Here is a 17670-nt window from a genome sequence, read left to right as displayed (position 1 = left end):
AGTACTGGCTGGAATTTAATTTTTCCCATTTTTTCAAAATTAAAATAGAATTCATATAAGTTCATCTTTTTAGTGTGTACATTTCAGGAGCACCTGGATGGCTCAGTTCGTTAAGCATCTGCCTTCGGCTCAGGTCATGATCCCAGGGTCCTGGGATCAGGCTACCTGCTGAGCAGGGAGCCTGCTTCTCTGTCTCCCTCTGCCTGCCACTCCCCGTCTTGTGCTCTCTGTCAAATGAATAAAATCTTTTAAAAAAATAAAGTGTACAATTCAGTGTTTTTCAGGATACTCACAAAGTTGTAGTCGTCATCACTAGTTCCAGAATATTTTTATTTTATTTTATTTTTTAAAAAGATTTTATTTATTCTTTGTCAGAGAGAGAGATAGAGCACAAGCAGGGGGAGTGGCAGGCAGAGGGAGAGGGAGAAGCAGGCCTCAGCAGGGAGCCCTATCCCAGGCCCCTGGGATCATGACCTGAGCTGAAGGCAGACACTTAACCAACTGAGCCACCCAGGTGTCACATCCAGAATATTTTTATTACTCCCAAAAGAAACTCTGTATCCGGGGCGCCTGGGTGGCTGCTTTCGGCTCAGGTCATGATCCCAGGATCCTGGGATCGAGCCCCACATCGGGCTCCCTGCTCCGTGGGAAGCCTGCTTCTCCCTCTCCCACTCCCCCCTGCTGGTGTTCCCTCTCTCACTGTGTCTCTCTCTGTCAAATAAATAAAAATCTTAAAAAAAAAAAAAAAAAAGAAACTCTGTACCCTTTGGCAATCTCTCTCCATTACCTTCATCCCCCATCCTCTCAAAACCCCTAATCTACTTTCTGCCTCTATAGATTGGCCTATTCTGGACTTTTCATATAAATGAAATCACGCAGTGTGTAGCCTTCTGTGTCTGGCTTCTTTCATTTATCATAATATTTTCAAAGCTTATCCATGCTGTAACATATGCAATTTGATTTTAACTGATTTCTGAGCAGAAAACTCTGTGTCTTTGAGCTAGTTTTCTTAGGATAGGAGATCTGGCTCAGCTTTGCCCATTTCCAAAGACAAATAGGAAAAACATTACCAGAGCTAGCCAGAGCTTGGAAGCAATTCCATACTGATGTTCTTTCAAGAATTGACAACCTTCTTCTTTCCTTCCCAGCTCCTTAAACCTCCTGGCATTCCTCCTCCCTCTATAGACAATGGCTCTTTTGGGAAAGTCTGAAGTATGTGGTGGCTACAGTTTAGAGGCACTTCAAAAAGCACTCATTCAAATTGCATCTCAGCTCCATTTTGTAAGACCTCTCTGCTTTCTTTGAGTTGGCATCTGTGGGATGTGGAAAGTGAGGTGGTTAGGGTGACTCAAATGCCTTCATGTGGGAAGTGCTAATCCAGACTGGGCAGGGTTTAGTGTTTGTCCCATCCAGTGGCTCAGTTCGAGCTCTCAGGTAAAGAAAGAAAGGGAAGTTAGGATAAAATCTCCGTGTTTGTTGAACTGAAATTATTGGGGTTTCCTAATGATGATGGTACCTGGCTTTTATAAAGGAGGACTTACAAAACCTTGAGGCCAGGACTGAGACCCTGTGCTATGAAAATAATTTGGCCCTTGCCTAATACTGAATCTTTATTTCTTCCCTAGGGAGCTTGATTGTGGTATGGATGAATTTCTAAGACATTTGAGATCAGCAAAAATACTTGTCACCTTTTGTAACACTTGGGAAAACAGGATCAAGAAGAGGCAGAACTATGGATATTCTTAAGCAGAGGGCAGAACCAATTTCTTCACTGTTTCCCACTTTGCCACCATTTAAGCCATGAACAAACTCCCTCTGGGCTCAGCCATGGGCTAGACTAGGCCAACCTGCAAAATGCTTTGGCAGGATTTTGAGAGGAAATTGGCAGCTACAGGCACCTGGCTTCTCTGGCATGGGTCTTCATTTGTTCATTTATTTTACCAACATTGTTGGGCTCATGGTTGGGCCTTGTATAGGATGTTGTAGGGATTTCTCAAAAGAAGAAAAAAAAAAAGAGTAAGACTGTGTGCTATACAAAAAACTGCAAATTTAGTGGGAGGGGCCAGCCAGGCAGATATTACAGATCAGATACAGTGTGTGTTAGTGTTATGAGGATCCAGAAGAAGAAACAAGGGAGGGGATGGGAACTAGGAGTTTATAAACAGAGAACTATATGTGCATTGTGTACTATAGCCCAGCACACTGGGGATCTCTTAAATGTCTGGTGTAAGTGGAATGTGTGGGAAAATGTAGTGGGAGAAGACGAGATAAAAAGAAGCAAGCAGGGATCCGGACACAAGAGAGAACCATACTGAGTAGTTCAGACTATATATTCCGTAGGTAGTTTAAGTATTTTAAGAGGGAAAGCCTTAAGACAATGATGTTTGGTTTTAGGTCGTAGAGCACCCTTGCTGTGGAGTGCAGCAGTAATTGAGAGGGAAGAATTGGCAACTAGGGCCAGCAGGGAGACCATTTTTATTTAGCAAGAAGAGAATATGGAGGGAAACAATGGGAGTGAATTTCAGGGCTGTTTCTGAGGTACGGTCAATAGAATTATGTTCCTGGAACTTGGGGCGACACAGCACCGTGCCTCAGGTAAAAGGTACTATTTTAGAGAATTCAAATTGACCTAAGCTACCACTGTGAGACAAGGAGAGGGACCCTGGTACCAGGGCTGCGCTTCAAAACAAAAGACGTCAAAAGATTTTTAGATTGCAGTTGTTTTCTTCTTAAGGAGCGCCCGGTTACCTTCTAAAACACAACTTCTTTTCCAATACTCTTTAGAATCACAATACTCCTCTTTCTTTGCTAAAGCGTAGAAATCTAGTACTTCCGCCACGCTCAAGATGGCTGCACCTGAATTAGACTTTTCAATGTTCGTACCAGATGGCCCCGCCCCCATCGGAGCTACTTCCGCCACTCTCTGTGGCGTGGGACGCATCTACACCGCCGTGCAGCACTCAAGATGGCCCGGCTTCCTCCCACTTTTCATTGGCTGGATCCCTCTGGTCTTCCGTCTTCATGGGGGGCGGGACTTCTATTTGATTGACAGCTATTTTGGTCAATGGACGAAGGGCAGGGGCCGACGAAGCGCTGGAACTGGAGAGCCTGCCCAGTGTGTGGGAGGGTGTTTGGGCTGGGGCGGGGTGGAGCAGAGCCGGAAGCGGGAGGGGAGAGTGAAACAGGAAAAGAAGGGAAGAAGGCAGAAGAGGGAAGAGGAGGAGAGGGAGGAGGAGGAGGGAGGTGGCGGCGCCGTGGCGGAGGAGCAGGAGCAGGAGGGGGATGGAGAGGAGAAGGCTCCTGGGTGGCATGGCGCTCCTGCTCCTCCAGGCGCTGCCCAGCCCCCTGTCAGCCAGGGCTGAACCCCCGCAGGTAAGGGGGAGGGGGCGTCCGGGCCAGCCTGGGGGCCTGGGGGTCGTCGAGGCCTGGCTGGAGGGGGCTGAAGACGGCGTCGCTGCCTGGCTGGAGGGGCAGAAGGAGTGTTGTTGCCAAGAGTTGAGGGGTTCCGCGAGGGGCTCCCATGACTGGAGTGGACAGGATCTAAGGGGGCGTCGGTGTTTAGCTGAGGGACACCTGTTTTGGTGTCAGGGAAGTGGCAGAGGCACGGTGCCCAGCGAGTGAGGGGCCCTTTGAGAGGGCAGTTAGGTCAGGTGGGCTGGGATGACTGTGACTGGATAGTGGTGCGAAGCCGAGGCATGGTGGGGGGCGCATTCGTGCCCCCCCGTGAAGCAGGTCTCCGAGGCAGTGATGCAGTGTGTACGTGTGTGCGGGTAGGGGTACGTGGGTTATTGAGCTGGCCTGAGAGGGAGGAGGGGCTGAGAAGATATTTATTTCAAACTGGACAGGGAAAAGTTCCGAGGGCATCTTGGCTCCATTTTTAATGTGTTGGAGGCAAGAGGTTGGAGCCCGGACTCTTGAAAGGCCTGTGGGATGAAGTAGATCGGGACCCCTCAGGAGGAGGGCACGCTTGAGCTATAACAAACTCTTGCTGTAAGGCTGGCTGGCTTGGGAGAGCCAGCCACTGATGCTGATCTAGGCCAGTCAGGGCTTTTGAGCAAAGGGTGGTGCTGATGCCAAGATGGGCAGTAAATGGAGCACCCCAGCTTTTCTTGCTGGGTGGCTTGCTTTTTATCCAGGCAGAGAAGCTTGCTTGTGCTGATTCCAGCTCCAGTTGGCATTTCGAAACCCTAATGGGAGCGTTACTCCTGGTGCCAAGTTGGGTGGGGTGCAGTAGGGGGAATCACCCCTCCTTCCCTTGCATTTGGCAGGGCTTTACCATTCTATTTTCTTCACTTTCTGTTCTCTTCCCTGTCTTTTCAGAAGGGAATAGACACACACACTCACTTTCACACACGGCATGATGGCAGAGTCTATACAGCTTAGCACTTGAACTTTGTGCTGTGATCAAGAGTAGAAGCAGAGTGCCAGCAAAAATACTAATCTTTTCCTTAGGAGTTTATGGGCTGTCTTTTTGCATATGCATCTTATTTTGCCCCCTAGTATCCTTTATTTCAAAAATTAATTAGTTTTTTAAAATGGGATGAAATTCATATAACAGAAACCATTTAAAACCCTTTTACCATTTAAAAGTGAACAGTTCAGTGGTGTTTAGTACATTCACAATGTTGTGCAACCACTACATCTAGTTCCAAACATTTTCATCACTTCAAAAGAAACCCCCCTACCCTTTAAGCAGTTCCTCCCTGATTTCCCTTTCCCCCAGCTCCTAGCAGCCACCAATCTGTTTTCTGTCTCTGTGGATTTACCTATTCAGGATATTGCATATAAATGGAATCCTACAATTTGTGGCATTTTGTGTCTGTCTTCTTTCTCTTAACGTAATGTTTTTGAGATTCATCCACATTGTAGCATGTACCAGTACTTCATTCCTTTTTTGGTGGCTGAATAATCCACTGTATGGGTATACCACAGTTTGTTATTTATCTGTCCCCCCCCCCAAAATCTGTTTATGTATATTTGAAATAACATGTGAAAGGAATAGAGCTCATTTTCTGGCCCAGTATATTCCCTTTCCTAGGGCTGGACCCTTCCATTTTAGGGTTTGTTGGGGATCTTTTCCTAGTTAAAATCATAAACTGGCAGGAGAAATAAATTTTATTTATTGGAAAAGTCAGAACCCTTAGGACTGGTAAGGTTAAGAAGTACAGATGTTGGGGCACATGGGTGGCTCAGTTGGTTGAGCCTCTGGCTCTTGATTTCAGCTCGTGTCCTGGGATCGAGCCCGCGTCCAGCTCCTCAGTGGCAAGTCTGCTGGTGATTCTGTCTCCCTCTGCCCCTCTCCCCCCTGCTCACTTACTGTCTCTCTAAATAAATAAATCTTAAAAAAAAAAGTGTAGATGTTGACAGAACAAAATATAGAACAAACTGTTGCTTCGCCTTTGCATCTATTTCTACATTTAAGTAAAGAAAGGTTGTTCTCAAGATCCAGTAAATAACACTGCTAGAGGGTTGATTTAAGAACGTTGGAGCCTTAGGAGGTCGGTGCCCTGGGCCTGTGGATGTTTCACCCTGATGGAAGAGCAGTGGTGGGCCTCCGAGTTGACAGTGGGAACCGGATCCACTTCTTTGGCAGAGGAAGGATGGAAAGTGGAGGTTGCCACCAGGTCACGGAAGCCTGGGAGTTGGCGAGAAGATGTGGGAGGGGATCTTCAATGTCATGCCCTAATTGCAGTTTATCGATCACAGGCCGATTTCTTATCATTTCTCTGGCGCTTCCAATACTTATTTTGGGGACAGGGTGGCTTTTGTACTTTGTTCCATTTGGGTGGATGCTAGCACTGACCAGCAGCTATTACATGGTTACCGTTCCTTCAGAGAAGAGAAAGTTTGGTAATGAGTGGACTCCCTCTTCCTGACCACCCGCACACCCAGTACTCACATCCCCACCTAATACCCTTGTCTCTTTCTGCCCAGGAGTACTAGATATCTATAGTGAGATTTGTGTTTTGAATTTTAACCTTTGGCATGGAAGTTACTATATAATTATTAACTCTGAATCCACCACTGTTTAGTTAATTTGGTTTTTGTTTTGTTTGGGTTTTTGTTGATTTTTGGCTTGTAGAAATCAGTGACAAAAAAAAATTCAGAGACCATTTTGACATAGGATGCACTTCTGGTACTCACTGTCCTTATTTCAACAAGGGGCTTCCAGCTAACTCTGAATTGAGGGGGACGCGTTGTACTCATTCTGTATTGAACATGGTGTGGGTGATTTACTGTGGTTTTTTTCCCTTGAAATGCCTCTATCAAATACAACCTTTTTATACATATGTGTCTAATATCAGAAATAATATGGTATTATATATGTACATAATACAGAGTAGCTTGCTTTCCCTGTTACCAGCTCTCCCCTGGAATGGTCATTTCTTGCCATCCTGGCCAACGAAAGTTACCAGCCTAGCTTATTTCTGAGATTGGGAACTTGGACTTCACTCTCTTATAGGTTACTACAACTCAGATGTCATTCCTTAAACCCATAAAGAATAAAAAAGTAGTGGACTTGCCAGTGAGGCCTTGACATTTGTCTCTCCTAGTTAAATAATGATTGAGATACATAGAGTTTCTTTCTTTCTATTGTTGCTTAGATTCAACTAGAACAATCTGACCATGTTATTTAAAATAAAATTTTAGTAGCAATGTCTTTTTCCGTAAAGCCACCCGGCCTAACCTCTAGAGACACAGTCCTTACCTTTCCTCTGCCATGCTTAAAACTTTGAGTTGGATGGGCATCCTAATTCCTGATATTTTTTTCTTACCTCGCCCCTCCATAGTATACCCTGTGCCCCCTCCCCTTACTCAACAACTGTGCCCCGGTTTTCAGTCCAGAAGCTCTACTCCACTCTTCTTTCTTAAAAACAGCATTTCAGTGTGATCACCATCATTTCTTCTTGCAGAATAGCGGGAGATGGAATGTCCAGACTTTTAATTCCCTTTCCCTCATTTTCTTAGTCTGTTTTGTATAGCAAAGTGAGCAATCCACACCTCAAATCCACACCTCGAGTTTCTGTAAATCCTTTCAGTAGAATTCAGCAAACAATTACCTAAATGTCCGCTCTCCAGCAGCCTGTTACACAGGTGGACACTGGGAACCCTCAGATGAGTAACCGAATCCCTGTCCTCAAGGAGCTGGTAATCTGGTAGGAAAGACAGATCGCACACATAATGATTTCTAACCCAGAGGGACAGATGTGCAAACAAAAGACAGTGGGAGCAGTTGATTCTGCTCTGGCCAGGGGAAGGTGGGATTTAGGAAAAGCTTCACAGAAGAGGCATTTGGACCAGGCTTTAAAGGTTGGGAAGGGAAACAAGTCTGTTCCAGCCTGGAAAGCGAAAATGGAGGATGTATTTGGAGGTGGCTCGTAGTCTGTGGTGGAAGCTTCCTATGTGGGTGTGTAGAGGAGAGTGGAAGTAGAAGACGCTTGAAAGGTAGACTGTGGTTAGATGGTAAGGAGGCCTTTTATCCATTCATCTGAGCAGTGCAGTCCAGTAGAACTTTCTGTGATAGCAGAAATGATCTATATCTGCGCTGTTTTGGTAGCCACTTAGCCACATGTGACTCTTGACACTTGGCATGTGACTAGGATAGATGAACAACTGAATTTTTAGTGACATTTAGTTTTTTATAACAGCTGTATTGAGACATAATGAACATGCCAATAGAGTCACCCTTTTAAAGTTATGTAAAATGGCTTTTTAGTAAGTCACAGAATTGTGTACCATCTACTATCTAATTTTATTTTTGTTTTTGTTTTGTTTTCTTAAGGTTTAATGCATGTATTTGAGGGAGAGAGAGCAAGCGAGGGTGGGGGGTGGGGGGAAGAGCAGAGGGAGAGGGACAAGCAGACTCCCTGCTGAGTGCAGAGCCTGATGCAGGGCTCGATCCCACGACCCCGAGATCATGACCTGAGTGGAAATCAAGAGTCAGACGTCTAACCCACCGAGCCACCCAGGCGCCCCCACTATCTAATTTTAGTACATTTTCATTACCCCAGAAAGAAGCCCCATAGCCATTAGCAGTCCCTCCCCATTCTATCCCTACCTCCCGCAGCCCCTAATCTATTTTTTGTCTCTGTGGATTTGCCTATTCTGGACATTCCTTATAAATGGAATCATACATGAGGTGGTCCTCTGTGACTCGCTTCTTTCACTTAGCATAATGTTTCCAGATTTGTCCCTATTGATGTATCAGTACATCATGGCATGTATCAGCATTTTGTTCCATTTTGTAGCCAGTTAACATCCAGTCCTGTGAATGTACCACATTTAATTTATGCATTCATCAAATGATGGACATTTGAGCTCTTTCCACTTTGGGGCTACTTTGAATAATGCTGCTATGAACATGCATGTACAAGTTTTTTGTGTAGACATGTTTTCATTTCTCCTGGGTGTATACCTAACTTTGGAACTGCCAGACTATTGTCCAAGACTGGTATGATATTTAATTTTAATTAATTTAAATTGAATAGCTACATGTGGCTCCTGACTACTTAATAGTGCAGATCTAAGAGCTCTCCGGTATGGGAACAGTGGAGTATAGTCCAACCCAGTGGTGAGGTTGTGGGCTCTGGGGGCAGGCCACCTGAGATCTAAACCTGACTTCTACTTACTGTGCTGGAGCAAGTTGCTAGCCTCTTTGTGCCTCAGTGTCCTCATCTCTAAAATGGGATTGATAATAGTACATACCTTACAGGTTTGCTGTGAGGTGAAAAGACATCCTATATGTAAAGCTCTTGGAATATATTTAATGGCTGTAAGTATAATAATAATGATCCCTGCTGTTATTATTTGTGGTCCTCAGAGTACATTTGGTTGTTGGTAAATTAGTATCAGCTCTCAGATTAAGTTCAGAAGCTGAGATTTGGGGAGTTTGAAAGTGACTTCCGGGGCACCTGGGTGGCTCAGTCGTTGAGTGTCTGCCTTCGGCTCAGGTCATGATCCCAGGGTCCTGGGATCAAGCCCCGCATTGGGCTCCCTGCTCGGCGGGAAGCCTGCTTCTCCCTCTCCCACTCCCCCTGCTTGTGTTCCCTCTCTCGCTGTGTCTCTCTCTGTCAAATAAATAAATAAAACCTTTAAAAAAAAAAAAAAAAGAAAGTGACTTCCTTGATTCTGTCCTATATCTGAGTTTAATTTTGTCTCTGTAGGAAATGTTTATGGTGAACCTATATGTTTAGAGTTGTAGTTCACAATTGGGGATAATTCTGCCCCTTCCAGAGGACATTTGTCAGCATCTGGAAACATTTTTGGTTGTCACAGCTCGGGGCCAGGGATGCTGCTAAACCTCCCATGACAAAGGATAGCCTCCCACAACAAAGAATTGTCTGGTCCATAATGTCAGTGGTTCCGAGGTGGCCAGATGCTGGTTTAGCGGTGCCTGCTCTTCCCCTCTCAGCTCATGCTCGTTATCACGGGGTTTGAGGTCAGCCTTCCTATGAAGAGAGAACATAGCATTGTGAAGTGTATGAAATAACCTCTCTGACAACAAATTTTAGGTGGGACAGTTGAAAGCTTTACTATCCTGAATCTTGATTGCTCTCAGATTTGCTAACATGTTGCCAGTCAGCCTGACTTTGTGAGCCAACATCAAGCATTTTAGGAAAAAAAAGGCATTTTTTTTAGTTTGTGGTTCAGTAAGCAGGTGAGCCTGCCTTATTCACCCAGTCTGAAACTTTCTTTCCCCTTGCTTTGGTTTGCCCTTGTGGTTTCATTTTAAGAACATGTTTGTTTTCACCCCAGTGAAAGCCTGCTGGCCAGTTACTTTGTTTTCTCAGAGTCTTCCATGGCCCCATAACCAACCTGAACAGAGTCATGTTCTTAGAACTTTTTCCTTTCCCCATTCCAAGTCTTGGTTCTACTCTCATTTTCGGCCCCATGAGCATTGGTTTGTTGTCACACACTCAGCCTACAGCAACCATGAGGTGTTCTCTGGGTCGCCATGGGCTGACTGTTCCGGACCTCAGTGGCAGTGTGACCTCAGGAGAAGCCTTCTCTTTCAAGCCCCCAGGATGCAGCCCAGCTATGGATTTGGGGCACTAGCGGGCAACTCTTTAAGCATACTGCGGGTATCCCAGGTGACTTTGGATTAACAGTTCCAAATGCCTTTTGAATGCCTGGCCATCCGTTCACCTGAGAGCATCTCTTGCTTTCCTATTGGACCAATGCTTGAGGGACCATCAGGATCCAGGTGGTGCCATGATGTGGGTTCCTTCTTTGCCCTATAACCCCAACTGTGGGCCACCGATCCCACCATAACCACACGGACGGTAGAACAGCCACTGAGTAACAGGGAGCAGTGACAGTGGGTCTTTGTGATCTATCTCCTTGGTGGCATACAACAGACGGGCTGAGGTCTGCCTTATGGGCACCTCCCTTTTGGACATCCTTTGTGTTTCCAGTACGTGGAGCAAAGTCTGGCCAAAAAACTGCATGTAATGTGGAAGCCACAAACAAAGAAATCAATAAATCCAGAACCTTGCAACCTGGGAGGTAAGGAAAGGAGAAACACATCTCATCCTATTGAATTCTGTGGCTTGTTGATACAATTCTGGGCTTTCCCAGTGTGGGAATTAAAGTACGTCATGGTCTCAGACTTGGAGATCACCAGTCTTGCATGGACTGGGTTTTTGGGATACTCTCGCTTACGCAGCTACATTCCCATAGCTTGGATTTATTTACTTTGGGCTTTCTTCTTGTCATACTTTATTCTGTGGGAAAATAGATGAGCGATGGATCGTCTGTTCCTGGTGCTGTCATTGCCCTCAGAGTGCCTTGGCTAGGTTTTGATTCATGATCTTAGGTGTTTTAAAGAATTTAATTTAAACTTGTTTTGGAAGAGGTAAAAGTGAATGTGAGACGTTGCAAGAATATTTGTGGCTTGGAAGGGTGGATCCTAGAGTAGAGCTATAAAAACATGTCTGTTTTGATTTTTAAATATCAAGCAAGACAGATCTTATGTTGTAACACTGTGTTATTACACATTCTTACAGATCAGAGGCATGCGTTCGTTCGTGGAGAAACTATGCACGTTTTTCAAAATCCTACATGCTGTTTTTTTGTTCGCCATTTCTGAAATTATTTTCCTCATCTAAAATTGCGCCTGGTTGGGGCGCCTGGGTGGCTCAGTTGGTTAAGCGACTGCCTTCGGCTCAGGTCATGATCCTGGAGTCCCTGGATCGAGTCCCGCATCGGGCTCCCTGCTCAGCAGGGAGTCTGCTTCTCCCTCTGACCCTCCCCCCTCTCATGCTCTCTCTCTATCTCATTCTCTCTCTCAAATAAATAAATAAAATCTTTAAAAAATAAAAATAAAATAAAATAAAATAAAATTGCGCCTGGTTGTATTAAAATCCAACCAAACACAGAAACAACAGAAAAACCACAACTTAGTTGATTGATCAGATCTAAGTTATTTTCCCCTCTTTGTGGTTTATTTGGGAGAGGTTAATATTTTTGACACATGAGATGGTGGAGCACTGTAGCTCTTTGGGATTTGAATATAGAGTTGAATAGTGTAAGAAGTTCATCCTGTGTACTTCTTTCTTTTTACTTGAGTCCTTTGTTTTTAAATATGCAAATCCCCTTGCGGTGCCGGCAGGGAGTTGGGGGAAAGCAGAAAACACAAGGTCCACTATGGCCTTCTTTCCCTTTTCCTTCCTTAGACCTGATTGCTGCTTTTCTTTGAGCTTTAAGGTGCCTTTTACCTTTTCACGTAAGTTTTTAGTTACCCAAAAATAACACGTTTGTAACAGTCATACATAATACAGACCGAAGTGCTTAGAGTAAAAAGTGAAAGTTTGTGGTTTGGTGTGTGTTTTTTGGTGGGTTTTCTGCTTATGCTGAATATTTATAGATATAGTAATAGTTCCTATATATAAACTCCTATATATAAACATAAAATTGTTGTCATGGATATAGTTCTTTATTTTCATTTGTTTTTAAAATAAAAATGGGATAACTTATATGTAGTACTTTACAACATGCATTATTTCATCCTTCATAGACTTCTTTCTTTTTTTTTTTAAGATTTTATTTATTTATTTCACAGAGAGAGATAGTGAGAGCAGGAACACAAGCAGGGGGAGTGGGAGAGGGAGAAGCAGGCTTCCGGAAGAACAGGGAACCCGATGTGGGGCTCAGTCCCAGAACCCTGGGATCATGACCTGAGCCGAAGGCAGACGCTTAACGACTGAGCCACCCGGGTGCCCCCATAGACTTCTTTCTGTATCGCCTATCCACCTTGATTTTTAAAAGAATGCCTACATGTTGGGGTGCCTGGGTGGCTCAGTCAGTTAAGCATCTTGATCTCGGCTCAGGTCTTGATCTCAGGTTTGTGATTTCAAGCCCCTCAGTGGGCTCCACTCTGGGCGTGGAGCTTACTTACTTAAAAAAAAAAAAAAAGAAAAGAAGAACATTAATCAAAACCCAAAAAGCTTGGAAATGAGATTATTAAACAGTAAGAGAATCTCATAAGGAGAGTTGACGAAGTTTAGGAAAGCCTCAAGAAGAGGAAACAAAAGGAGAGGAATGGCATTCAGAAGTAAGTATAGAACTGCAAAAACAAACAAAAACCAAACCAACCAAACAAAAAAAACCCCACCTGTGTGTTATTGCTTTAGGCCATGATTTATTTAACTACTGCTCCATAGATAACATCCGTTATATCCAAGTTTTTACCAGATACGCTGTTTTATAGTGAACATTGTTCTATGTATTTCTTTCTGCAGTTGTGCTAGAGTCCCAGAAGCGGAATCAGGGATTGTGGGGTTGTAGGGTATGTACATTTGAAATTTGGGGTAGATGGTGCCAGTTGCTCTCCCAAAGCGGTTCTGTCAGTGGACATCCCCATCAATAGGGTATTCGAGGGCTCAGTTCCCCACACATTGTGTAGGCAACATTTCTTCATCAGTGCCCCCAGCTTATCCATGAAGATATGCCTTCTGACTCAACACAGGCACGTGGGGAACATTTCAGTTTTCTTTCTTGAAAGCTTATATAGGTCTCTGGTTTGCTTAGCTTCTAGTCTCCTCCCTGTCTGTGAACTGGTTGCTCCCTTTGCTGTGGAGCAGGACTCACGCGCAGTGTGCCCGGAGTCAGGGAAGCATAGCTGTGCCTGCTCAGGGCTGAAGGAAGTGGTTTGTAGGCCCCCGGAAGATGTCAGGCAGGTGGCTGGGAACTGTTGGCCGGTTGCTGTGTGGCACACAAGTCTAACCAGCCATCCTTCCGTGGTGGTCATCCCAGAAGAAGGAGTCCTTGGAAATATCACAGAGTGCAGACTGTGGAGCCAGACTGCCTCCAGATGGCCTTAGGCTAGTTAGTTGACTCAGTTTCCTCATCTGTAAAAGGGGATAATAGCACCTTGCTTATAGGGTTATTGTGCGGGTTAATTGAGTTATTGTAAGGATTAATTGAGTTAGTACTTACAAAGCACTTAGACCAGTGCCTGCCACATAGTAATTACTTGGTAAATGTTAGCCTGTGTAATTATCTTTTTTTTTAAAAAGCTTTGGGGGAAGCCTTGAGGCTTCCTTATCCCTTGACTGACCCAAGATCTGTTTCCAGTGGAAGAATTTAAGAGTATATTTTAGTGAGCTCCTAGTCCAGAAGGCATGTGACTCACTTTCTCTATCACCAGCCTTGGAAGTCTGTTGAGGGGTGTTTTTCCAGCAATTGTTTTCTAATAATAAAGTATGAGATTGTTTATTCTCAGAGCAGGTAAATTAGAATATATACAGTTATCCTGATCTGTACATCACTGTGCCCCCTTGAGTGAGGAAGAGTGGGGTTACCACCAGCAAAGAGGTGTGCCTTGTCTTGGGTGTGGGAGTTGTGGTTGGACATCCGTTCTGACCACAGTGCTAGACCACACGCGGGTCTGTCTGCTCTCGGCACACAGTGTCCTGTGCTGAGGAGTACTGTACTTCCTGTTCTGAGGGGAGGGTGGTTTCTGAGGCTTTTTAAAAAAGTAATAACAGCTTTATTGAGATACAGTTCACACACTGTAAAATTCACCCTTGTAGAGTATACAGTTCACTGTTTTTTAGCATGTTCACAAGATTGGGCCACCGTCACCCCTGTCTATTTCAGAACATTTTCATCACCCCAGAAAGCAACCCTATATCAATTAGTAGTTCCCTTCCTGAGCCCCCCGAACCCCATTCCCTGGCAACCACTAATCTACTTTCTGCTACTGTGGGTTTTCCTGTTCTGAACACTTCATGTAAATAGAATCGTAACACCATGTGGTGTTTTGTGATTGGCTTCTTTCACTTAGCATAATGTTTTTAGCAGGTGTCAGTACTTTCTTCCTTTCCATTGATATTCTGTTGTATGGGTATAACATTTTATTCATCGATTGGTCAACTCATAGACATTTGGGCTGTTACCACTTTGGGACCGTTAGGAATAATGCTATGAATGTTGGTAGACAAGTTTTTGTGTGGACGTGTGTTTTCATTTTTCTTAGGATATGCCTAGAAGTAGAATTGCTGTTCATGTGGTAACTGTATGTCTGCTTGTTTCAGGAATTGCCAGACTGTTTTCCAAAGTGGCTGTACCATGTCGTGTTCCCCACTGGCAATTATGAGGGTTCCAGTTTCTCCACATCCTCTCCAACACCTGTTATTGTCTCTCTCTTTTTTTTTTTTAAGATTTTTTTTTTTTATTTGACAGAGAGAGACACAGCAAGAGAGGGAACACAAGCAGGGGCAGTGGGAGAGGGAGAAGCAGACTTCCTGCCAAGCAGGGAGCCCGATGTGGGACTCAATCCCAGGATCCTGGGATCATGACCTGAGCTGAAGGCAGACGCTTGACGACTGAGCCACGCAGGCACCGCTTGTCTGTCTTTTTTTATCATAACCATCCTAACGGGTGTGAAGTAGGATCTCATTGTAGTTTTGACTTGCATTTCCCTAATGACTCGTGATGTTGAACATCTCATGTTCTTAGCGGCCATTTGTGTGTCTTCTTTGTAGAAATGTCTGTTCAGTTCTTTGCCCATTTTAAAGTCCCTTATCTGACTAAAGGGACAGAAGTCGTCTCATGGAATCCCAGTGAGTGACTGCTCAGAGGATTTTCCCCTTTAAACTAGACTCTATTGGGGCTCTGGCATTTTCCCGTGTTACCATCTATTCCCATGACCCTGGAACCAGTTGCTTAACTTCTCTGTATTAGCTGGTTCCTTCTATCAGCATCGCCCAGAGAGGGCGCTGACGCAGCCATTTCTGCGATAAGAGGCCCATGTGGTCAAAGAAAGCTGCCGTCTCCCTCAGAGATGCGCAATGCACGTGCTTTACAGGGAAGCCTGAGGAGTCTCACGTTAAGAAGCCTTTATGAGTCCTTTATCAGATAAATGATTAGCAAATATTTTTCCCTTTCGGTGGTTTTTGTTTTGTTTTGTCTTTCACTTTCTCGGTGGTGCCCTTTGAAGTACAGTTGTTTTTCATTTGGGGGAAGTCCAGTTTATCTATTTTTTTCTTTTGTCACTTGAGGTTTTGGTGTTCCTTGGTTCCTTCAAGGGCTCTGTAATGAGCCCCCAAGTCCCCGTCACCCGACTTCAGCAATTTATTGTCATGGGCTGTCTTCTTTTGTCTGTACCTACTTTAACTTCCATTCATGCCCAGTGATGTTATTTTGAAGAAGACTGCAGACTTCATATCATTTCAACCATGAGAAGTTCCGTTTGAATCTCTAAAAGATAAAAGAATTTGTTCCTCAGCATAACCACCGTACCATATCATGCTCTAAAAAATGGACAATTGCTTAATGTTATAGGATCTTGCATGTGAGAACTTAAGTTAGATCCAGAGGTAAAAATACCATTAGAAAATGCAGCTAATATATGACAGTTCTTCAGCTTTCATAAGTTAAGTAACCCTCACTAAGTGTGCCGCTACTTTAAAAAAAGTTACTCCCCAAGAACATACCTCAGTTCTGTGAGTGTCAGAGGTGCCCTTCCAGCTACAGCTTTCTCTTTCACTTGACCACGTCTCATGGTGGAGTTTCAAACATGACAACAACCCCCGCCCCCCAAATTTTCTTTGTCACCTTGTCACCCCACTGACAAGACCCCTTTCCAACCTCTCCCCAGTGTGTAAAGTGAAAGATTAACTTAGGACTTTTGCCCTCAATTTCTAGCGTAGGGAGAATTTGGGGGGAAATCCTATTCTTATCTGAGATTGCACAAATGTTCAGAGAAACCTGAGAAAATGAGAAGACCTGTCAGTGTATTTTGTCCTCTTTCCCCTCTTCAGGGGCGTCAGCCACGTGTCCCCATCCTGTGCCTGGCTGACCATGCCTGCCCTCAAGATACAGTACTGGGGGGTTCACAGCAGATGAGCAAAGCTGCTGAGGGAGAAATGGAGCCTAGAGTTTGGAGACTGACAGACACGGTAGAGATAATGATGCCATGAACACATGTTCAGTAAGAAAGAAAGACTGTGCTGTTTGAAATGTAGGAGATTTTGGGTTGAACAGGCTTCTTAACTGTGAGACTCCTCAGAGGCTTCCCTGTAAAGCACATGCATCGTGAATCTCCCAAGAGAGACGGCAGCCTTCTTTGACCACATGGGCCTCTTATTGCAGAAATGGCTGCCTCAGAGTTGTCTCTGGGTGATGCTGATAGAAGTAACCAGCCAACTCAGAGAAGTTAAGCAATTGTTGTAGGGTCCTGAGGATAGGTGGTAGCACGGGAGAATACCAGCACCCCAGTAGAGTCTAGTGTGTGTCACTCCCTGGGGTTCCATGGGAAGACCTCTGTCCCTTCTGTCAGAAGCTCTAAGTCTGGTCCTAGGCCGCTGCACATGTTCGGACCTTCACTATATTGTCTGGCAAGTGGGGATAGTAAAAACTTCTAGCCCCATCACCAGCTGATAAAAGGAGCAACTAAAATGGATGTGAAGGTAGTTTATAGACCTTGAGTTCTGCAAGGATGATGATTTATTGTCTCTCTCACTGCTTGGCTCTACCTTTTCTGCAGTAGTGAGCACGCCTTGCCCAGAATGTGCATCTTGAATAAAGTGGAAGGCTTCGGAACAATGGATATAAGTGCAAAGATACGAGTACCTGCTGATTTTTTTTCAGGGAGGGCCAGTGGCTTGCACTGACTTCCCTTCTTGCCATGGCGGGGGGTGCTTTCTCAAGGACACTTTTAGCTTTTCTCTCCCTAAGCTTTAGGCCTGTATCGTAGCATATCTCTGCCTACTACTTCTGCTTTACTCTAGTGGTTCATGATTTGGGCCCTGGGTCAAGGTGGTTTTGAAGTAGGGTTTACTTACCACTGTCATCTGTGTTGCCTGCAGGTACCGGGTTCAGGTGTGGCCTGCGGTTGAGCATTATGTGACAAAAGGAGCAGAGGATTTAGTTATATGATGAAAGGAGCAGAGGATTCATCTGCTCTGATGCCCTCTCCAGTTTCACCACCCTTCGTCATCATTTTACTTGGGGGTGTGGATGTGTGTGTTCCAGGAGCTTTTCCACCCCCTACAACTTATGGGAGGGATAAATTGTCTTAACGTTTCCTTCTGGTGCTTTTGACCATGAACTCTTAGACCTGGAGTAGATTGGTTATCAAATAGCTGAAGGAGGGAAGAGGTAATATTTGATTTACATAGGATTCAGGAAATGAGGGAAGATACGGTGCCAGGAGCTGTGTTTCCA

At 44.7% G+C, this 17670-nt stretch overlaps 1 protein-coding gene across 1 annotated transcript in view; it reads left to right on the top strand.

The window, feature by feature from the left end:
• The first annotated feature begins 3184 nt into the window (after positions 1-3184).
• WBP1L (WW domain binding protein 1 like) overlaps positions 3185-17670 on the top strand; it is a 58341-nt gene continuing 43855 nt past the window's right edge. The window contains exon 1 of the mRNA XM_081822854.1: positions 3185-3372. Coding sequence (XP_081678980.1) covers positions 3283-3372 — 90 coding nt within the window. The 5' untranslated portion in view covers positions 3185-3282. The remainder of the gene's footprint in view (positions 3373-17670) is intronic.

This window comes from Leptonychotes weddellii, chromosome 6, assembly GCF_054177405.1.
Source record: "Leptonychotes weddellii isolate Sample4059 chromosome 6, ASM5417740v2, whole genome shotgun sequence".
Taxonomy (NCBI): Eukaryota; Metazoa; Chordata; class Mammalia; order Carnivora; family Phocidae; genus Leptonychotes; species Leptonychotes weddellii.
The sequence above is the reverse complement of the archived record's forward strand: the minus strand, read 5'-3'. Positions and strand labels throughout refer to the sequence as shown.